Raw genomic sequence first — 24058 nt, forward strand, 5'->3', positions numbered from 1 at the left:
ATAATATTTGATATATTTCTTTAAGTAATATTGTAGTATATTAGTAATTTTTTAAATATATTTAAATTTTATTTGGGATAATGTTTATTATTTAAAATCATAAATATTGTGTAATATTTTAATATACATATAATTTAGAATTTTTACTTTAAATTTTAATTTAAAATATATATTTTTAAATAATTGAGGTTCATGTGGGGATTCTCCGCCCTAATTTGAGATTTCCCACCCCACCCCCCAACTGAGAATAAGTGGGGATGAAACAAGAATGAGAATTAAAATTATAAATGGGTATGTGGACAAGGACAGGGGCACTCCCGTCGATACCCCGCCTTGTTGTGTGCATCATTACTTATATGAGCCAAATGAGAATTATTGGTATGAAAAATATCATTTTCCATAATAGAGATGTTCATATGACATCACATGTGTTTTTATTTTTCCACCCTTCTCAATATTTTTCAACCCTAAGTTTTGAAATTCAAAACTTGGAGTACACTGCCATATCCTTCACTAGGGGTGAATATTTGACCCGCAAAATCCGAAAACCCGCACAACCTGCAATCCTAAAACTCAATTTTTGACAAAACCCATTATTTCGGGTTGGATTAGACCCGAACTCGAGTATGTTTGAGTCGGGTTCGGGTTTGGTAACTACACATACACGGGTTTAGGTTACACCCGAACCTGAACAAATAAAAAAAATTTATTTTAAATTTAATTCAAATTTGATGACAAAAAACCCCTAACCCCCTACCCTTTAAATTTTTTTTACCAAGACCCAATTTGTAAAACTTCAACTGAACTAAACTAACAACAAAGTTAAAAAAAAATGTGAAAAGTAAAAAAAAAAGTGTCAAAAAATTGGTATTTTTGAATTTTTTTTTACGAAGGCCCGTTTTCAGGCTAATCCCACCCGAAACCCGACCCGATCCCACCTGACCAAACCTGAAACCCAAAATTACCCAAAAAATTGAAAAATTCGAAGTGGGTTCGGTACCCCGTTTTCCAACTCGAAACCCTCAAAACCTGAACCCAATGCACTCGAAACTCGAAAATCCGACCATTGTGCAACCTTATCCTTCACAAGATTTATCTAGTTTTCCTTTTAAGATCCGAGACTTTCACTCACCAAAAAGAGAAAATTAAAACATATATATATATATAAATATTTTAGAAAAATAACACTTATATATTTACATATACATACATGTATATTATTGTATTTTGGGTGCTTATATTTTCATTGGTCAATTTTTTGTGCCTCTGGCTCTTGTGGTGTTTTGTATGATGTTTTTGGTCTTGTGAATTAGTTGTTTTGTCTCTGTATTTTGTTGTTGAGAATTCAAAAGTTATGAGTGAGACTATTCAAGGAATTTTAAAAGTGAATATGGCATCAAAATTAGCTTTGACCTTCTTCTTTGAGAGCATTTTAAGGAATTCTAAAGTTTTCTAGTAAGTAATTACCATTTATTTGTTAGCATTAATACTCTTTTTTTTATTTATTTTTTCCCGGATGAATGTAATTCTTTAGGATCCTTTGGCAGAATTATCTATTTTTTAAAATTATTTTGCATTCCAAGCTAATTTTTATTATTTTTGTAAAATGGTCTTCGGTACTCCAGATAATTAGTCGAAAATTTGCACGCCAAGCTAATTTTCATAATTTTTTGCAAAATGGTATCCGACACTCTAGACAATTGGTCGAAATTTTTTAGACAACTGCTCAAAATTTTTAAGCAACTGATCAAAATTTTAGAATGAGATATTTTTATAAAAAATTATCAAAACTAAACTAAAGTGAAAATAACTTAAAAAAATAGGCTATTTTCATCAATTACTCAATATTCAAATGTTGACTATAGTTACTAGCGAGAAAACTTAATGAATTCACACAAATTTAGAAGAAAACAATGAGAATGGTTCTCCAGTCATATTTTCAAATAATGGCATCACTTGTAAATGTCATTTCCTCTATTTATTTTATTTTTTATATTAAAAATTAAAAGATAAATTTATCTTAACCAGTCATATTTGGTTATATTGAATATTTGAATAATATGTTTACGGTTTTTTTCTTAGTAATATTATATTAGTCAAATATATTGTCTAACATTTGATAAATAATATATATTTTTTAAAAATAGTAATGTATTTATATGTAATATTTGTAAGTATAGTATTATGATTTTAAAAAATATATGACCGTTAATATATAATAATTAATGAAATATTTTATTCATTTTTATAATTTAATTTTTCTAATAAATAGAAATAAAAATATATATATTTTTAGTAATGAAAATTTAGTCAAATTAAGACATTTCAAATATTTTTCTTGATTATGTAAATGTTGATGATCGATTTTGCCAATTATGTATTTTTATGTCTTGGAAGTTTATGGGAGAAGTAGGAAGATTTCTTGAGAGAATAAAGAGAGATTTTTAGAACTTGGAGTGAAAACTCCATAATTTATCTATTTGGGTCTTTCTAGAGTTTTCTTATGGTTTTGAAACATTTCCTCTCCTCCTATTTATAGGGGGAAGATGACTTTAATTACATTTAATGTAATTACTATGAACAACTAATGAGATAAATATGAAATACATTTAGTTAAGTATTTACTAGGCATAATAAATGTTTTGGGCAGTGTGTCGAGTCAGAGACATGTTTCTCGGGAAGAATTGCGAACTAGACGCGTTCTCCTAGGGAAGTTGTGCATTTGGGAAGTTGTGTGTCAATGACTTATTCTCGAGATTTGGTTGAGTGTCGTGGGATCTTTGTGATCTTGTTGTTCTCTTATTCTTACGGGGATGCTTGCAATTCCTCACCAGGGTTTTTTGTGTCATGAGGTGTCATTTTGTTTCGGGATCTTATTCGTGAAATCTGATTCCTTCTTGACTTCTTGTTTCATGCTTTTGGGGCGATATCTTTCTCGCTTAGGCTGCATGCGAGGACATATTTGATCTAAGGGTGTTTGTTGGTCGGATCAGTCAGTTTGGAGGGAATTTCGCCTATCCAATCTTAAAATCAGGTTGGCAAATGTCAAACCTAACCTATCCAATTAACCAAAGATTGGTATTCAACCCGTCCAATGTATAGAGCGGTCTGGGCGAGTTAACCCATTTAACCCCCCAAGTTTTTTATTTATTTATTTTAAACAATAAATCTAAATTTCTAATTAAATTATTTCAATGTTCAAACTTCACTACAAATGTATCTTTGAAGATATTAAAGAATGACTTAAAGACTTGGAAATAAATTTAAAAAGAAAAATATATTTCTTCCATAAAATAGTTTACATTTATTATAAAAAATAATATCATAAATTAATTGAAGATAAAATTCAACCCATTATGTATTTATCTATTTGGGCAATTTTTTAAAGTACTAATTGAAATAAAATTTAAACATCACACAATGAAATATAAAGTCCAATGATACAATAGTCTCTAAAATTCTCACAAACTAATTTATAAATATAAATTATATATCTATTAAAAATTTTAAAAAAATTATATAAAAAGCTTAATTGAGCGGGTTGGGTTACAATGAGCGAGTTGGCATCAATTTCCAACTCGCCCAATATAATAATTGGGCAAGTTAGAAAAATGATTGGATTTTTCGAGTTGCATTTATGTCGGGTTGCAAAAAATTATGAACACCCCTCATTTGATATTTCTTTGACTTCTGTTGTTTATCGCGGAATGGATGCGTGGACAAGTTGACAACCTAAGTCCTTCTCATGGATGGCGTTTTGCCAAAATGTCTGCCTTCTAACGTGGGAGATCCAATTTAAGCATCTTGGTGGACGCATTTGCCCTTTTCGAGGTGATTCACATTTTAATCTGATGAAGATCACAAATTCATGCTCTCATGGTATGAAGATGACTAACCATTAACAGGTTGTGAGGGCTAGTTGTATCTCTTCTAAGTCCTTCATTTGGCACGAACACTTGTCCTGCTTCAGCTTGACTTGAGTCTCAATGACTTCTTGAGAAAAATCAAGGCTCCTCACTTATCTCTAACGTGTACCTAATCGACATCTTTTTCCTTCTGATTTTTTTTTGGATACAACAATAAACAAAATAAAATGATTCTAATTCTCTTTCTTGTTAGTTTAGTAAACAATATAATACCAATGATGATTTTCATTCTTTTTTCTTTTATTCCCATTCATTTCTACATTGATTTATGAGTTTATATATTTTTGGACCCTGTGTTGTCCAATTATTTGTTTGGACCCTATGTTTTGACAAATTATTTTTTGGACCCTATGTTTTGTAAAATGGTTAAAATAGAACCCTAAAATCGATTTTGGTCAATGTTTTCTCAACTAAAATCACAAATAATTTACCAAACTAACAATTCAAAACAAAAATAAAATCATTCTGCTTAAAAAACTGTGTTGTTATATTTAATTTTTTCTTCATCAAAATTGAGTTTAGGGTTCTATTTTAATCATTTTACAAAATATAAGGTCCAAAAAATAATTTGTCAAAATACAAAGTCCAAACAAGTAATTTAACAAAACACAGGGTCCAAAAAAGTATAAACCCTTGATTTATTCCAATTCCGAACACCATTTTTCAATTAGAATTAATACTACTTTCTTGGTTTATTTTCTCATTAATAAATACACAAGCTTTATTGTCTAATTTTTCGAGACATCTCTTTCTCACGTGGTCGCAATGTTATAGAAGTACTCATGGTTTGATTGAATCCACTCACTTGTCTTCATTGACTTTATATATAAAACTCATTTACTTGACTCTGATGTTATAGTTTTTCATGGACGCTGATTAGATTGGGTGAGCAGTGCTCAACCAAATCCATCACAAACAATAGGAAAATCCCCAAATGAGAGAAACTCTCTCAAAGTTCTATTTAAAAAATATATAATAATGTGTCATTACATTCTCTTCATAAATTTCTTTAACCTTTGTAAAAAATAACAAACTAATATTCTAGACTAATTTTTTTAGGTAAATCACATAATAGAAATAACCTAACTAATTATACCATTCTAGAATATTCTACATCAGCTTCTAGATTTCAATTCTGTCCTGATGTTACCATCCTTCTAAGCGTTGAGTTATCACAAGAGAGGTATATTAGGACCACTATACCAAATTCATTGAATAATTATAGTATACTACTATACTATGAATATGAATAACCCTAGTCTAAATCACCACCTCTGACTATGTTGTGATCTCTTTTGTTATTGCCAAGATGATCAATGTTCATCTCCATTCATGCAAATTGGTAAGTTGAGTCCCTTTTCTTTGGCTGCTTGAGCTCTAATATTCATTACTATTGGCACCTGGCACCTACTATTTAGGGATGTATATGGGGCGGGTCGGCCCTGCCCCGCTAAAGATTTGCCCCGACCCGCTAAACTTATGCCCCAATCCGACCCACCGCATTCGATGTGGGTCACGTCAGACCTGCCCCGGATGTGATGGAGTGGGTCAGACTCGACCCGGTAAGGTTTTATTGTTTTTTTTTCTTTTTCTTTAATAAAAGAAAGACTAATTTTTTAAAATATGTTACAATATAAAAATAAATGCCAAAATAATCTCCCATCCTAGACATAAATGAGCTGCCTAATTTTTTTTATAAATAGTCTTACATACTAAAATAAAAAAAAATTAATATACTTTAAAGCAAAACATCAATTTTCTCCTCTATCTCTCTTAAATATACTATCTTATTTATATATATATATATTTGGATCGTGCATCACCCTAAATAGTGGTATCAATTAGTTTTTAAAAAAAAATTCTTTATTACAAAAAAAAAAAACAACAACAACCGGGTCGGATCACTCGACCGGCTTCAATTGCTAGCGGGTCGTGTCGGATCTCGACCCGCTATTGCCCTGGTTATATTCGGATCAAGCGCGCCCCATCAAGTCGGGGCTCCGACCCGCCCCGATCCACTGGCTTTTTTTGACATCCCTATACTATTATGTGTTGTCAGGAAAAAAAAAAAAAAGACTTTGTCATAACTATGTAGGTACCTTGAAGTGCTCTCCTATGTTGGAAAGAGCATAACTTTATCTATTCTAGTAGTTAAGTACAATTCTAGTTTTTTTTTAGTTTGCTGTCAAGAAGCGCAGGCAATTTGGAGGATGAACCTTAGCCAAAGCAAGTATTGATGAGGGAAGAATCCACAAACCATCTCCACAGATCAAACCAGAAGCAACAGCAGGAATCATTAAAGCAGCAGTCTCATCATTCAGCTTGTGCCACACGAAAACAACCAAACTACCCACACACATGTCAATGGCAAAATAAGCCCCAACCAAGAAAGGAACAGCCATGGCCATTGGGAGGGGAACCCATTTACTGATATGCTTTGGCGAAAGATCTCTAAGAAGGTTGGCTCCAATGGCGAATGCAAAGAAGCCAAAACAGAGTTGCAAGCAATGCTGTGGCAAGGCAGAAAAGCCTTGAACACCTAGAATTGCCATGTTTCTATAGATTATAGCATATGGCGCTTTGTATTCGCCATTCGGGTTACCTACATTAAAGGCCTTGTAGAAAAGGAAGAACGTGACAGGTGCCACCACGCAGCCTATTGCTGTTCCGATAGCCTGGCTCACAAGCATGGATCGTGGAGACGTGAGAGTGAGATGACCGGTCTTGAAATCGTGCATCAAATCGGAAGATATGGACACAATGGACTTGATCAGACCACAACCAACAAGCCCTGCAACCACACCATTTTCTTTTCCAGACAGACTAGCAAGAACAAAAAGAGCCACTTTACCATAATTATATGCCATGCTCATGTCTGTTAAACCAGCACCATAAGCATTGCAGAAGCTCAGAGGAGGTGCAAGCATATAGGCAACAACCACATAGTACCATTTGAGCTCAGGGAACATTATTGGGATAATAATGATGGAAATGAGGGCAAAGAAAGCATAACCAACGCATGCTATCCAAAGAGGAATGCTATCTCTTACAAACAACTCATTTCTTGTAAGATCATCCATGGTTTCATTTTGATTATTTGAAGCTGCAATGGAAGATAGTCATATCAGTGAGGCAAAAATAGTGAACTCTTTCAATAATATAGGAACTTTTTCAATCAAACAAATACTGCAATTATTCCTGTATTCCTATGTCAAAAGTAAAAAGCCTACAGACAATCAAAAAAATTATTTTAATCAAATTATTTATACATTTTCTATGTGGACAATAAAGAAGAACGAAAACCTTTTTAACTTTTTTCTGGATCTTCTGTCAATCAATTACTTTTTCATGGAATAATAACAAGAAAATGACTTTTATATCATCCTCTTTAGTGGATGGTTGAAGTGTCTGGCTTTGCACTATTATGGTGGGATGACAACAATGATACCAGTCACAGAAAGACTAATGCTTGAGAAGAAAATCTGCCAGGTATCTTCTTTATTGCTATCAAAGAGAAAAATACAATTCCAAACTTATTTGAGACGGTTTGGTTATCTCCCAGCAAGTATAGTTACTTTCTTTACACAAATTCACAAAAAAATATCAGATACCTATACAATGGTATTGCCAGCTATTTATAGGCACAACCGAGTTAACAACTTGTTGACCCAACTTAGGGACCAATCAGGTTAAAAGGTTTTGACACATCAGCTGGCTCGTGTTCCACCTGGAATCAGTCAGTCTCATAGGAGGTCTAACAAACAATCCCTTTTACACTATGATTTTGGACACTGTAACTAGTTAGTCGTTTAGAGTCAGCATGAATGAAAATCAAGATATATCAAATTACATGTTTTCAGGGTCTTGTTCTTCATTTTGGTATGGACGCTTTTAACAGTGAAAAACAGTATCTTGAGAAAGTTATAGAGCCCATCTCCAAGTATCAAAGCGATGGAAATGAAAACCTGGAGTTAAGTAAAGGAAATAATATGTAAGAAAAAATTCAATGAAAAGATCAATACACAGTTGAGGAATGAGCTCAAATCTTCTGACCTTGTAACCATTTAGACTTTTCATGCTGCTTTCTGATAAATTTTGAGGGAACCACTCTCCTTTAAGACCCTTTATCAAGGGCCACATTACACCCCATGAGAGCACAGCACCAAGAAGCAAAGACAAGTTCACTAGATGGGAACAGATCATTCCTGCCCCAACGTAAGTGGCACTAAAATCAAAGTAAAATCTGCAAAGTGGTAATGATATTTTTCTCAATCAAATCATGATAATGACGACCACGACAACATAAGCAAATCATAGCGGAGTCTTTAAAATGTAATAAAGAACTTACGAGTTTTTCCAAGCTTGTAATCCGAAAGTTGGGAACTGGGTAAATCCACATTGATCTCCACCTGAATAAAACCACTGAAAGAAACTCCATAGGAAACTAATTGAGAAGAATCTCATGAACCCATGAACCCGTTTTCTGCAACAAAAAAAAAAGCCTCAACTTGTTTGAGTTCGTTTGATACTCAATTCCGTCTGGTGTAATATCAAGAGAAAGATTCAGAAAACTCATTGCTTACTTAGCATTTTTGTCTTCTTTAGTAGTGTGGAAACCATTGATAAAACCAGCAGTAGCAGTTCCACTTGGATAAGATAGTTTGTAGTCTATAATCATAATCTGCAGAAATAATCAGAACATAACTTCATCAGTGAATGAATTTGGAGAAAAAAATAAAATAAAGAAGAAACAAAAGAGAGCAATGTTAGAATTTTATATGGACAAATATAATTACAAACATAATTCTATTATCACAATCATTTTCTAGAGTGCCTACGAATAGTTAAAGACCATAATGGGATGATTAATATTAATCTAATTGCAATTGAGGCACATAGTAGCACCCTAAACACTATAGGTTGGCCCATTAAATCATAGTCTACCATATCTTATAATATAAGCCCAATAAGCCCAATATACCCCTTAGGGTAATAAGGCATATGAGACATATATATTGAACATATATGTTGTTGGAAAACATATAGTGGCATATGGTTTGGTAAGGGTTGCTCTCCATAAGATCTCTCTTGCATTGCTTTTCTAATATTGTTTTGTGTAGATCGTGAGAGATTCAAGGATGAACATTGGAGACTCAATGTCAGGTATGTTTCAACTATATATATTCATTTCAATGCTCTAAATAAAATGCTTCGAGACCTTTCTAAGAGGAACCAAGGCTAATAGCCCAACAAAACAAGTAGCAAAGAGAAAACCAGTCATCCAACCAATACCAGGCTCTTTAGTACTCCCAGGAGTATTGCCTTCTGTATCAACTCCTGCTTGTTCATACGTTTTCAGGTTCAAACCCAACAGATACGACCCAAACCCACCTGCAGTTTACCCCAAAAATGACAATAAGAACCCAAGACTAAAAGAAAGAAAACATAATAAACACACTTGGGGTTATTTTCTAACCTCCAACAGCTATACTATAACATGCAACTGCACAAGTTTGGATAGTGGTATTCTCTTGCCTAGTGAAAGGAGATGACACAATTCCAAACTTGCTGAGCAGCTTAGTCCATGCCCGTACGGACACAAAAGCAAGAAGAGCAGCTGAGACATTGAGATTTGGGACCAAACCAGTGGTGAGATTAAGCTTCATTACAATGACACTGTAAATGATTCCAATCACTACGCTGGCCACGAGCCCACGAAGGGTGATCTGTTTGGTCCACGGTGCAATTCTATTCAAATCCTCTAGCTCATGTCCAGCCCCTTCCATATGCTCTCTCTTAAATTTCTCAATCTCCAACCCTTCCTTATGGTATCTCCCATTCTCCATTATAAAATTTCTACAATCTGGTCATAAAATTAAATCAAAATCAACCAAAGGTCTGAACTTTAGACAAGTGTAAACAAAATTCAGATACGATCTTACCTCAATCTTGCTATTTTCTTCCAAACTTGACTGAAAAATATCAAAACTCGAAATGGGTATCTATAGCCTTTTCTCAATAACACTCCCAGAACCCAAAAGACACAAAGAAATGAACAGCACACACAGACCAAATCCCCAGGAAGAAGAAGAAGTATTCTTCTTTGGCTCTCTGTCACTCGTCAAACCTCGTCAGGAATCAATTTTGTAGTGTTCTTTTTATCATTATTACTATACGTGGCGATTAGATGCATTCAAAGATCTTCATTGACTCCGAAAATTCCCTTTGTACTATAGAAAATGTAGGCCTTACTCTTCGTTTTTGAGAGGAATATACATATTTTGCCGAGATTTTGGGTGTTGTTCTTCTGCTTGGGAGCTTGTGGTTACTGGTCGTGGACTGTGGCCTTGTTGTTTGCTTGAAAGTTTACTCTGGATTTTATGCCGGTGCGACCATCTCTCTGGTTCTCTATCGTTGCATCGTGAATATTTAGTCAATTGTTAGTATAATAATGAAGGTGGATTCAGAAGTTAGTCTTCTTTTAGAGGTAGTTTATTTCGTTAGAGCAATTTTTTAATAGCTAAAGAAAAAAGAAAAAAGTTATTCTTTTTAAATGAAAAAAAAAAAGACAAAAAATAGTTTCTCGTCCGTACATTTCGCATATTGAGAATGTAGTGGCTCGGGGTTTGATGGTAGAGCATGCGTGATTATTTGATTAGTTATTTGTTTTTAAATTGTAAATCAAAATGTTGATTCTAACTTAAGTTATAAAACAAAGAACGTGAAAATCTATCATTTTTTTTATATTTTCATATTATCTACTAATTATATATTCAGTTTCTTAAAATTAAAAAACAATTTACGGTTTCTGAATTAATCATATTTTTACTTTAAACATAATTTTTTTTTATCATATTAGTTTTACATATTGAATATGTGCATAAATAAATAAAAAAATTTAGATTTTTTTAATTTTAATTTAATTAAAATATAATTTTTTTTTGTTTTAATTTTTATTAATTTTAGTTTTTAATAAAATAATGTTTTAATTATTTTCAACAATTTTTATTGTTAAAGGGCATTTTTCCAAGAAAAAAATAAGGGCAAATGTAATAGTTTGAAGAAAAAATTATGTTTATTTGTCACGTCAACTAACTATTACAATTTTTGGATAAAATGTATTTCATCCAACCAAAAAATTTGATGGCAAGAATCTACAATATCATAATTCGAGAGGCAAAATCTTATTTGTCAAAAAAATAAATTTAACTTTTATTTTTTATGACTAGTAAGAGCCTCCATAGCTAGCCAACTATTTCATCTTGATTTTGATTAAAATATAAATATAATCTAATTCATATTGATTAAAAATGAATTTTTTATGATTTTTATTTAGATTTTTCATTAAATTAATGTTATTTTTTTAGTTTTTGAAATACATATTTTAATTTTCATAAATTATTTATTTTTTTAAGAATTAATTTTTTTATTTTTTTTCTTGAATTTTTAACTAATTTTAAAATTAAAAAATAGATGAATTAGAGGCTGTCATGTGTCCCATAGAGTTGGTTTTAATAGTTGACTTAAAGACAATGAGTTAAGTGTAAGAAAATCCGCTACTTAAGTAGTTTTGCCATTAAAATTTTAACTGCAAGAATTATAACTACTTAAGTAATTTTGTCATCAAAATTTTTACATAAGTATTTAAGTGCAAGAATTGTAACTAAGTAATTTTGCTTGCGATCATAAAGTAAAAACTATTGATTCATTTCATGATGCTGCATTGCTATTAGGATTAAAAGAAGAGTTTATACTTTTTTAGACCATGTGTTTTGTTTCATTACCTGTTTGAACCTTGTGTTTTGATAAATTATTTTTTGGACCCTGTGTTTTCTAAAATAGTTCAAATAGACTCTTAAACCTGATTTTGATCAAAGTTTTTGAACTAAAATCACAAATAATTTATCAAACTAACAACTCAGAAAAAAATACAGTTATTCTGCCTAAGAATTGTGTTGTTATACTCAATTTTTTATTTATCAAAATCAGGTTTAGGGGCCTATTTGAACTATTTTACAAAATGCAGGGTCCAAAAAATAATTTATCAAAATACAGGATTCAAATAAGTAATGAGACAAAATATACAATCTAAAAATGTATAAACCTTAAAGAACCCTAACGATAAGTGAATTTCTAGTACAAACTATGCCTAAGTGTTATTAGATGGGAATAATGGGGAGTGTGGCTCAATCATTCTGTTCAGATATTTATACTCAAAAGATATTTAAAACACTGACTCATGATAAGGAAATGGACTTAAATGTTTTTCTCTTGGTGTGTGAGTTTCAATAAATGTGTAACTATGTTCAACCTGCAACCATGACTTAATCTTAGAGGCTTTCTTCCTTTCATTGAATCCACTCACTTATCTCTCACTTGTTTTCCGTGACACCAGTGCTGCTGGAAAAAAAAACTTCATTGACAATTTAGGGAAAATATTTTGGTACTTAAGTTTTTGCAAAATACCAAAATGCCTCCTAATTTTCATAAATATCAAATTGTACTTATGTTTTGTTGTTCATGCTAAAATGGTACCCTACACTTATTTTTAGTCAAAGTTATTTTTTAAAAAACATTTTAACTCCTCACTTATATGTCTATATTTATATAAATGAGAGCATCAAAGAAATAATGTGACACTCTAAAATTGATTTAAATCACTCTATCTATTTTATTGTTTATTCTTATTTTTTTATTCAACATTTCTAAAAAAAATATATTTTTATTTTACTTTTCTATTTTATTTTATTTTAGTTTCTAAATTATATATCTTCTATATAATAAGTGTGTAGATAATGAAAATTCTTAGTTTTAACATTTTTTTTATTGTTTTAATGTTAACTTTAATATAATATTTTTATATTTAACAGAATATTCTTATATTCAACGGTAGTTTGTAAAAACTTTAACTTAAATAAAATAAAATAAATAATTAAAAAATTAAAATATGATATTTTTGAGATATTTTACAATGATAATTATTTAAAAATAATAAAATCATATGTTTTATAACTTAAATAAAATTTAATTAAACTTAAATTCATTTATTAGAATAATATCATATTAAACATATAATATAATTTACTGTTAATTAGCAACAAATTGTTTTAAAAAAAAAACTAGCAAGAAACTTAAATTTAAAATCCACTTATAATATTTATATATTATATTAAACATATAATATATAATATTTTCTTATCACTCTCAAATTCAAAAACTAGAACAAACATAAATTTAAACAAAAATAAATAAACTATTTAATTAAAATATGATAATTATTTGAAATTTGTATGACATTAATATAAATTTAATAAAAACAATTAATAAATTCTATAAATAAAACTAACCAAACGCGCATATTGCACGTTGCTTGTATCTAGTATTTATATAAATGAGAGCACCAAGGAGATGATGTGACACTCTAAAATTATTCTAAATCACTCTATCTATTTTTTTTTCTCACTTCTTTAATCAACATTTCTAAAAAATATATTGTTATTCTACTTTTTTATTTTATTTTATTTATTTTAGTTTCTAAATATATATCTATATATAATAATAGGCATATAGAAATATATATATATATATATTTAAATTTACTTAAAAATAAAAGTACAACACAATTATATAAAAGAAAATATATTCTGATCCATTCTATTTTAGTCAAATATTATTTCCAAAAATTTAGTACTAACTCTGTGTTCGAAAAATATTTAATAATTTATTTTATATTTTAATAATAAAGGGTCCAAATAAGTAATGACCAAAATATATGTGGTTCAAATAATCTATCTATGTATACATATTTGTAACGTTTTGACAAAACACGAGGTCCAAAACTTAATATTTTTAAAATAAAACAAATTTATAATAATTTATTTTACCATCTTAAAAATAAATGGTCAAAATAAGTAATTGATCAAAATACATGTGGTTCAAATAATCTATCTATATACACCTATTTTTAAACTTTTGTCAAAGCACGAGGTACAAAAGTTAATTCTTTAAAATAAAAAATTATAATAATTTATTTACTATTTTAAAAATAAAATGATCCAAATAAGTAATCAATCAAAATACATGTGATTCAAATAATCTATCTATATATACATTTTTTTAATATTTTGATAAAACACGATGTCTAAAAGTTAATTTTTTTAAAATAAAGAGTCCAAACGAATAATCAGCTAAAATAGAAGGTTCAAAATTGTGTGAATTCTTACACAACATAGATTATATATAATTTATTTTTTATAAATAATTTTTAACCGGTTACATAGATAGTCCAAAGGTACCTTTTGATTACATAGATAGTCCAAAGGTTAATTTTTATGAATAAAAGGTCAAAATAGGTAATTGGTTGAAATAGAGTGTTCAAATAATTAATATATCTATTCCTATTTTTAATCTTTTGACAAAACACGATGTCTAAAAGTTAATTTTTATAAATAAAGGGTAATCGACAAAAATAACCATTACAAAATACTACACGAAGCATGGTTATATTTTCTAGTATTTATATAAAAGAGAGCTCCAAAGACATGATGTAGCACTCTAAAATTGCTTCAAAGCACTATTTCTATTTTATCATTTTTTCACATTTTTTATTCTTCTTTTTTAAATTTATGATTATTAATTAATAATTAATAAAAAACAAAAATATTTATCTAATTTTTTCACATTTTTTATATATGATGATTTATTATTATAATTATTAGAAAATTAGTTATGACTAAATATCTTATTTAAATATTTTAATTTATATTTAATTGATATGAAATTTTCTATCATGATTATTTAAAAAAAATTATATTAGAATTTGTCTTTATATTTATAATATTCTCTTCTACTCGATAATTGTTGATAGGAATATCTATCAGCATATTAAAAAAAATTGTTTATTTTTTGTTGTTGTTGTAATTATAAAGGACCTCTTGATAATGATTTTCTTGTAATGGGAGTTTTCAAGAAACCGCTCTTATTTGAGCAAAAATTGCTTTATGCAGTCGTATTGATTAGTTTAAAGGTATGAAAGAAAATGTTGTTCTAGTGGAGATGATACCCGTTGGTACCCTCGAATTTTTGGCGCAATTGTCCGGGAATTAAGACAATTAAATTTCACTAAAGTAATTTTGTTAACACCTTAAGTATTATAAGATGAGACCCTAATACAATTTTTATTTTATAGTATTTGAATGAAATTAATTTAGTAGATTTAGTAAATTGTTTGTTCGGTTTTATTATTAGAGGAATTATAAGAAAAAATGGAGGTATGAAACGCAATTGAATGAGTCTGAAAACTATTATCATTCTTATGTATATACTTATAAGTTAATTATATAAAAAGAATAAATATGATTTTTGCCTCTCAAACTATAACCACTACTGAATTGTTCTCCCTGAATTTTTATTGTTGCTAAAAGTTCTCCTAGAACTATATATATCATGCCCCCAGTCCAAAAGAGTTGACATGACGTGCTAAAGAATTGACACGTAATATTTTTGCACCTCCTGAAGTATCATTACTGCAGAGTTGTGCCCCCTAAATTATTATTCAATTATAGAGTTGTGCCCCCACGAACTATTATTACTATCAAATCATATCCTTTGAATTTTGGACAGGTAATTTAAGGTAGTTGTAATAGTCAGGGGGAATTTTTAACAGTTAAAAAATTTTGGGGACACAATTTGATAGTAGTAATAGTTTGAGGAGCAAAAATCCTACTTACTCTAAAATATAATAGAGTTTCGATAAAATTTTGATACAATAGTTTTCTATACTTCATAGAAGTGTTAGAGAGAGTGATCACATTTGTAATGTTGTACTTATTACTATTTTATTGTCAAATATCATTAAATAAAATATAAAAATTCTTTAGACTTAAATAATTTAAAAAAAAAATCTTAACGATTGCGCAAAGCGCGATCCTAGTATCTAGTATTTATATAAATGAGAGCTTCAAAGAAATTATGTGACACTCTAAAATTGCTTTAAAACACTCTTTTTATTTTATCATATTTTTCACATTTTTTATTCTTCTTTTTGAAATTTATGATTATTAATTAATAATCAATGGAAAAAGCAAAAATATCTATCTTATTTTTTCACATTTTTTATTCTTCTTTTTGAAATTTATGATTTTTAATTAATAATTAATGGAACAAAATATCTATCAAATTTAAAAAAAAATGTAAAGTGCATTTTTTTAATTTATTATTATTAATTAATAATTAAAAAAATAAAAATATCTATTTTTTCTTATAAAAAATTTTAAAATGTATTTATGATTAATTAATAATTAAAGAAAAATAAAAATATATATCTAATTTTAAAAAATTAAAAAAACTTAAAGAATATTTTATTATTCTAATTTTTAAAATTTATGATTATTAATTAATAATTAAGCAGAAAAATATAAAAATTAAGCAAATAAAAAAACTTATTCATGGTTATTAATTAATAATTAAATAAAAATTCAAATATATTATTTTATAAGATAACATCTATGTGGAATATCACTATTGAAAATTACTAAAATATTATATATATTATTTTATTTAATATAACTTAAATTTAAATAAGTTTTAATTAATTGATTTTAAATTTAAATCCATTTTCACTTTTTTTTTATATCAATTTTATTTTAATAATAATTATAATAGATGTCAATTAAAAATATCTCTATATAATAATAATAATAAATAATCTATCAATTTATATTTTTAACTTTTTGACAAAACACGAGGTCCAAATGTTAGTTTTTAACAATAAATGATCCAAACGGGTAATCGACTAAAATACATGTAGTTCAAATATTTTATCTATATTTTCCTATATTTTAACCTTTTGACAAAGCACAAGGTCCACAAATTAATTTTTAAAAATAAAGAGTCCAAACGTGTAATTGATAAAATATAAGGTTCAAAATGGTGTGAACCTTGGCAAATAACATAATAATTTACTTTTTATAAAGAATTTTTAAAAATAAAGGGTCATAACGAGTAATCGACCAAAATACAGTATTCAAATAATCAATTTTCTATTCCTATTTTTAACCTTTTGGTAAAACAAGAGGTTTAAAAGTTAATTTTAAAAAAATGAAGAGCCCAAACGTGTAATGGCCAGAATAGCCGTTACACAAAACTTAAATTTTCTTATACATGATTTACAATTTTTATAAAAAAAAACCTCACAAAGCGTATAATAATAAATAAAAGCACACATAAAATAAATTGTTTGAACTTTGTTTTCAATACTTTAACTATTCAGAATTTCCTAAAAAACCTCGAGGATGTTTGTTATACAATGATCATCATCGTGAAGAAAAAAAACTTGTGGTAAAAACACCATCATGTATCCATATAAAAAGTATGTTGTACGGGTAGGGTGAAAATGAACCTTTCCACGTAATCTCCCCCCCCCCCCCCCAAAAAAAAATTTAAATGTATATTTTTTAATTATTACAAAAGACTTAAATAAATTTATATACTTTAAATAAATAATAATATTGTTGATTGCATTTTTCACTATTAACCTAATCCGAGAGTTTAAAGAAAATAATGGAAAAGAACACAATGATTTTACGTGGTTCAGGCTATAAAAGAGTCATAGTCCACGAGTCTCTGATATTTAGTAAGCTTGAAGCTTGTTTGATCAAGCTTAACTGGTGGTTCTCAGGCAGCGTATATGTTGCACTGAGTTACAGAGTTTCTCTCTCTAAAAATCCAAACCCTTTACAAGAAGATACCCCAGTCCTATTTATTGAGGCTTGAGTCATTAATGTTAATCATCTATCATTAATACAAATCCCCCATTCTGTTGTATTAATGATGAATTAATACAAAAATGGATGCACTAAATAGAGACTATGGCCCAGGCGGATTGCATGGGGCCCATTGTAGAAAGATGCACACCAACTTTATGGGGAACATGTCTTTGACTGTCAGGGTGTGGCACACGTTGGCCCATGTCAGGCGGTGTTATGGGAAATGCTGATTGTCGATGGTACGAACTCGACACCACTAATCGAGGCTCACCAAAAGTTGTCAGATGATCTTCTGGTGGCCCATACTTATAGTGACTGACAACTGACAGCTACTTCAGGTCCGAGGACCAGTATCCTAGACCTAGGAGATGGGCGAGTGAAGAGAGCTTCTCGAGACGTGGCCTCACATAGAAACATCCTCGCCCCGAGGACAGACCTCGGGGCGTGGCCTCGCTTGGAGACATCCACGTCTTGGCCAGTTTGAGATTCTTGGAAGAGTTCACACTCCGAGAACCTCATGACTAGTCTTGTCATTAATTACTCCTGATTGCCACATGTCTAATGGTAAAAACACAGACAACAATTACTATAAATTTATTTAAGTTAAAATAAAATATTAAATAATAATAAAATGTAATACTTGATTTAATTTGTTTTGAGTATTTATTTTATTCTCATTTTTTATTTTTTTTATTATGTCTTTAAGTTTATATGTTATTAAAGACAAAGTTTAAGTATTATTATTAATTTATTAAAATAATTAAAATTAATTTTTATTATAGATAAAATAAATAGGGGAGGGTAAAAAAGTCTTTAAAAAAATAAATTTAACTAAAAAAAAAATCCAGACATCCCTTGTAGCTTGTATATGAAAACTAAAATGCATCTCTAGTATTTTGTAAAAACACAGGGACTAAAATGGCATATTCCCGACAATACAAGGACCATTATACCAAGATGTAGGGTTTTATTGATCTAATTAATCTCATTACAACTTTACTCGATATTGTTTACATTTTGAGCCTTCTCTTTCGCTGGTGGAGCTCTAATATGCATTACTATTGGACCCTACTATTATGCAAGTCAGTGAATATATATGACTTCATCAAAACTACGTAGATTTTCAGGAGAGACTCGAACCACATGCCAGACCAGACCATTCAAGCTACTCTCCTGAGTCGGAAGGAGCATAACTCTACTAAGCTTTAAGATATTCTAGTATTTAAGTATAATTCTAGTTCTCTTTTAGTTCGGTGTCAAGAAGCGCATGCATATTGGAGGACGAATCTTGGCCAAAGCAAGTATTGATGAGGGAAGAATCCACAAACCATCTCCACAAATCAAACCAGAAGCAACAGCAGGAATCATCAGAGCAGAATTCTTATTATCCAGCTTCTGCCACACAAAAACAACCAAACTTCCCACACACATGTCAATGGCAAAGTAAGCACCAACCAAGAAAGGAACAGCCATGGCCATTGGAAGGGGAACCCATTTACCAACATTCTTAGGCGAAAGATCTCTCAGAAGGTTGGCTCCAATGGCGAATGCGAAGAAGCCAAAACAGAGTTGCAAGCAATGCTGTGGCAATGCCGAAAAGCCTTGAACACCGAGAATTGCCATGTTTCTATAGATTATAGCATATGGCGCTTTGTATTCGCCATCCGGGTCGCCTACATTAAAGGCCTTGTAGAAAAGGAAGAATGTGACAGGCGCCACCACACAGCCTATTGCTGTTCCGATAGCCTGGCTCACAAGCATGGATCGTGGAGACGTGAGAGTGAGATGACCGGTCTTGAAATCTTGCATCAAATCCGATGACATGGACACAATGGACTTGATCAGACCACAACCAACAAGCCCTGCAACCACACCATTTTCTTTTCCAGCCAGACTAGCAAGAACAAAAAGAGCCACTTTACCATAATTAAATGACATGTTCATGTCTGTTAAACCAGCACCATAAGCATTGCAGAAGCTCAGAGCAGGTGCAAGAATATAGGCAATAACCACATAGTACCATTTGAGCTCAGGGAACATTTTTGGGATAACAATGATGGAAATGAGGGCAAAGAAAGAATAACCAACGCATGCCATCCAAAGAGGAATGCTGTCTCTTACAAACAACTCATTTCTTTTAAGATCATCAAGGGTCTCATTTTGATTGTTTAAAGCTGCAATGAAAGATAACTATATCAGTAAAGTCACTATTAGTTTAAAAATATTTAGGCAAAAATAGTGAACTTTTTCAATCAAACAAAATATTGTAAATATTCCTATGTTCGATTTTTTTTTTATATATAAACAATAGAGAGGAAAGAAACCCTTTTTTACTTTTTTCTGGATCTCCAATCAATCGATTACTTTTTCATGAAATAATAACAAGAAAATTACTTGATTTTCCTTTATCTAATATCCCATTAGTGGACGGTTGAAGTATCTCACTAGTCACTATTACGGGGAGATGACAACAATCCCTTTTACACTATGAATTGGGACACTGTAACTAGTTAGTCGTTTAGAGTCAGCATGAATGAAAATCAAGATATATCAAATTACATGTTTTCAGGGTCTTGTTCTTCATTTTGGTATGGACGCTTATAACAGTGAAAAACAGTATCTTGAGAAAGTTATAGAGCCCATCTCCAAGTATCAAAGCGATGGAAATGAAAACCTGGAGTTAAGTAAAGGAAATAATATGTAAGAAAAAATTCAATGAAAAGATCAATACACAGTTGAGGAATGAGCTCAAATCTTCTGACCTTGTAACCATTTAGACTTTTCATGCTGCTTTCTGATAAATTTTGAGGGAACCACTCTCCTTTAAGACCCTTTATCAAGGGCCACATTACACCCCATGAGAGCACAGCACCAAGAAGCAAAGACAAGTTCACTAGATGGGAACAGATCATTCCTGCCCCAACGTAAGTGGCACTAAAATCAAAGTAAAATCTGCAAAGTAGTAATGATATTTTTTTCAATCAATCACGATGATGACGACGACGACAACATAAGCAAATCATAGTGGAGTCTTTAAAATGTAATAAACCACTTACGAGTTTTTCCAAGCTTTTAATCCAAATGTTGGGAACTGAGAAAATCCACACTGCTCTCCAGCTGAATAAAACCACTGAAAGAAACCCCAGAGGAAACTAATGGAGAAGAATCTCATGAACCCATGAACCTGTTTTCTTCAAAAAAGAGCCTCAATTTGTTAGACTTCTTCCATACTCGATTCCGTTTGGTTTAATATCAAGAGAAAGATTGAAAAACAAACTCATTGCTTACTTAGCCATTTTGTCTCCTTTAGGTGTGTGAAAACCATTGATAAGAACAGCGGTAGCAGTTCCACTTGGATAAGATAGTTTGTAGTCTATAATCATAACCTGCAGAGAAAATCAGAACATAACTTCATCAGTGAATGAATTTGGAGAGAGAGGTAAAAAAAGAAAGACATAAAAGAGAGCTATAGTTAACTACAAGACCTTTCTGAGAGGCACCAAAGCTAATAGCCCAACAAAACAAATAACAAAGAGAAAACCAATCATCCAACCAATACCAGGCTCTTTAGTACTTCCAGGAGTGTTTCCTTCTGTATCAACTCCTGCTTGTTCATACGTTTTCTTGTTCAAACCCAACAGATACGATCCAAACCCACCTGCAGTTCACCCCAAAACCAACAATAAAAAACCCAAGACTAAAAGAAAGAAAGCATAACAAACATACTCGGTGTTATTTACTAACCTCCAACAACAATACCATAGCATGCAACTGCACATGTTTGGATTATAGTATTCTCTTGTCTAGTGAAAGGAGATGACGCAATTCCCGCCTTGCTAAGCAACTTAGTCCATGTCTTCACGAAAACAAATGCAAGAAGAGCAGCTGAGACATTGAGATTTGGGACCAAACCAATGGTGAGTTTGAGCTTCATTATTATGACGCTGTAAATGATTCCAATCACTATGCTGGCCACGAGCCCACGAAGGGTGATCTGTTTGGTCCATGGTGCAATTCTATTCAAATCCTCTGGCTCATGTCCAACCCCTTCCATATCCTCCTCCTTAAATTTCTCAATCTCTAACCCTTCCTTAGTCCGATTCTCCATTATAAAATTTACACAACCTGGTAAACAAATTGAATCAAAGTGAACCCAAGGTCTGAACTTTAGTCAAGTGTAAACAAAACCCAGATATGATCTTACCTCAATCTTGATATTTTCTTCGAAACTTGACTGAAAAAGATCAAAACTCGAAATGGGTATTTATAACATTTTCTCAATAACACACCCAGAACCCCAAAGACAGAGAGATGAACAACACAGACCAAATCCCCAGAGTCACTTTCACTCGTCAAACCTTGTCAGGAGTCAATTTGGACTATTATTTTTGTTATTATTATTTGTGGCGACTTTATATGGGAAATTTGACTAATATGGACTTGTGGGAGGGGAGGTTGAATTTAGGTAAGAAGCACTGACCAGAGATGGTGGGAGACTTTCTCGTCCTTGTTTCTCGAAGCTTAAAAATTCAATCACGGAGTTATCCCAAAAAAAAAAAGATTAAAAAAAAGTGTGTAAATATCATACTTACCCATTAGCAAAAATAATAAATATTTATATTACAAGAATAAAATAATAATTTTAATTTTTTTTATCCTTCCAACTTTGAGCTAATACTATATTTGGTAGAGATGAAAGAAGTGAAGAGAGGTAGAAAAATATGGAAACAAATAAAATATAAAGTAAAGGATAGAAAAGAAAATGTTTTTCTTCTATGTTGTTTGGTAAATAAGAAGGGAAAAAAAAAATTGTGTTATGAAAATACTATTTTATTTATATAATTTTAATTTTAATAATTATAAGTAGGGTAATTTGGTAATTTTTTAAGATTTTTTTTGTTTAATCTATTTTCTCTTCCACTCTTGTCAAGATAAATTTTGGTGAATCCCACCACCAATTTTTTCCTTTCACATTTCTTTTCCACCCATTTTTATACCAAACAAACTCATTTTAACTTTCTCTCCATTTTTCTCTCTTAATTTTTTTTTCTTCTCATTTTCTTCCATACCAAACATCATAAGGAGAACAATTATCCTCTCTAGTCATTCTACTACTCATCATTCTTAAGCTCTTCATTCATCTTACTCTTCTTTCTTCTTATCAAACATAGCTTAAATATGCGTTGAGCATCTCTAATAAAGTGTAAAATTAGTGATGCAGTATTAAAATATAGCCCCCTTAAAAAAAAATTACTCTATTGGTGTGAAAAAAATTATAACAAATTTGGCACAAAATTTAATATGATATATATTTAGAACAACATTAATTAATTACTTTTATACTATTTTAAATATTTTATTATTACTTTTAGCATAGCATTAAAAGTAAATGAAGCCTTTACATATAATTAGATTTTTTGGTAATAGCAAAATAAAAGGGAACATTATTACTTTTTTATATTTTTAATAAATTTTAAATCAGTTTTAATGAAATATTCATATTTGTATAAACTTTTATAATTGTGTATTGGAGTATAGTTGTAAAAATTGTACTAAATATATCACTTATTGACTTTTTGTATAAGATATAACACAATATTTATATCTTATATTCTATTTGAGATAGCCTAATACCTACTAACTAAAAAAAATGAGAAATGATAGATCTACTTTGTCAATTACACATCATGATGTATAATTTACTTTTTTGGGTCTAAAGTGATATAATGAGGTATCCAAACATCTCATAAAAGTTTAGAGTCATTTGGAGGTGTTTAAAGACATTTTTTGACACATTAGGCAAGCAGTGGGATGACAACATGTCGCATGTAGTTGTTAAACTATTAATGGCTACAAGAAGCGACATGTCGACTGGCATTGCAAAATTAGTGTGTTTTGGCTTAAAAAAAGTTTGTTTAAATGGTGTTATCTTATTGGTTAGTCCTAATGACGGTGCCTACACTATAAAATAGTTATTTTAAAGTTGTAAAGCTTTGATCACACTTTTCAACTCTTTTTTTAACCATTCTTTCTCTTAAAAACTCACAAATAATTACTTGATTTATATGAATTTTAAAGGCTTGTTCAATCCCACTTCTCATTGCATCTTGATGAAGCTTCAAACAATTTTGAGAAGATTTAAAATATAAATTTTGGGAAGGCTTAAAATATAGATTTTAGAATATAGTTATCGTGAGATCGACCCTTACTACTGTTTTACTAACAGTTTAATAATAATAAAGAATAAATAATTATCAAATGTGAAACGACAATCGACATGCATCAATGGGATTAAGTTGTTATTTGCAATTTGATATAAAAGAACAATGCAATCAATGACTTTTAGCTAGTTTATATAAATAAATA

The 24058-nt window shown here is 30.2% G+C and overlaps 2 protein-coding genes across 2 annotated transcripts; both read right to left on the reverse strand.

Moving 5' to 3' along the window:
- Positions 1 to 5745: 5745 nt before the first annotated feature.
- Positions 5746 to 10359, reverse strand: LOC133834419 (metal-nicotianamine transporter YSL3-like). Its single transcript, XM_062264028.1, has 8 exons — positions 9869 to 10359; positions 9403 to 9789; positions 9145 to 9317; positions 8510 to 8607; positions 8275 to 8409; positions 7980 to 8169; positions 7777 to 7891; positions 5746 to 7029 (listed from the first exon to the last, which is right to left on the reverse strand). Exons 2-8 carry the CDS (start codon positions 9770 to 9772, stop codon positions 6101 to 6103), a joined length of 2010 nt encoding a protein of 669 aa, XP_062120012.1. The 5' UTR covers positions 9773 to 9789; positions 9869 to 10359; the 3' UTR covers positions 5746 to 6100.
- Positions 10360 to 18606: 8247 nt separating this feature from the next.
- On the reverse strand, positions 18607 to 22130 carry LOC133834420 (metal-nicotianamine transporter YSL3-like). Its single transcript, XM_062264029.1, has 8 exons — positions 21897 to 22130; positions 21437 to 21817; positions 21178 to 21350; positions 20981 to 21078; positions 20749 to 20883; positions 20455 to 20644; positions 20252 to 20366; positions 18607 to 19866 (listed from the first exon to the last, which is right to left on the reverse strand). Exons 2-8 carry the CDS (start codon positions 21798 to 21800, stop codon positions 18938 to 18940), a joined length of 2004 nt encoding a protein of 667 aa, XP_062120013.1. The 5' UTR covers positions 21801 to 21817; positions 21897 to 22130; the 3' UTR covers positions 18607 to 18937.
- Positions 22131 to 24058: the final 1928 nt, after the last annotated feature.

The sequence above is a fragment of the Humulus lupulus genome, chromosome 5 (genome assembly GCF_963169125.1).
Source record: "Humulus lupulus chromosome 5, drHumLupu1.1, whole genome shotgun sequence".
Classification (NCBI taxonomy): Eukaryota; Viridiplantae; Streptophyta; class Magnoliopsida; order Rosales; family Cannabaceae; genus Humulus; species Humulus lupulus.

Bases quoted from the DNA above. Each gene is read 5' to 3' on its own strand.
- LOC133834419 (XM_062264028.1), bottom strand. From the start codon at position 9,772: ATGGAGAATGGGAGATACCATAAGGAAGGGTTGGAGATTGAGAAATTT. The intron at 9,318-9,402 runs GTTAGAAAATAA...GGTAAACTGCAG, and splicing joins TTATAGTATAGCTGTTGGAG to GTGGGTTTGGGTCGTATCTG. The intron at 7,892-7,979 runs GTCAGAAGATTT...ACTTAACTCCAG, and splicing joins AAAGTCTAAATGGTTACAAG to GTTTTCATTTCCATCGCTTT.
- LOC133834420 (XM_062264029.1), bottom strand. From the start codon at position 21,800: ATGGAGAATCGGACTAAGGAAGGGTTAGAGATTGAGAAATTTAAGGAG. The intron at 20,884-20,980 runs GTAAGCAATGAG...TCTTTTTTGAAG, and splicing joins AAAGGAGACAAAATGGCTAA to AAAACAGGTTCATGGGTTCA. The intron at 20,645-20,748 runs GTAAGTGGTTTA...ACTACTTTGCAG, and splicing joins TTAAAAGCTTGGAAAAACTC to ATTTTACTTTGATTTTAGTG.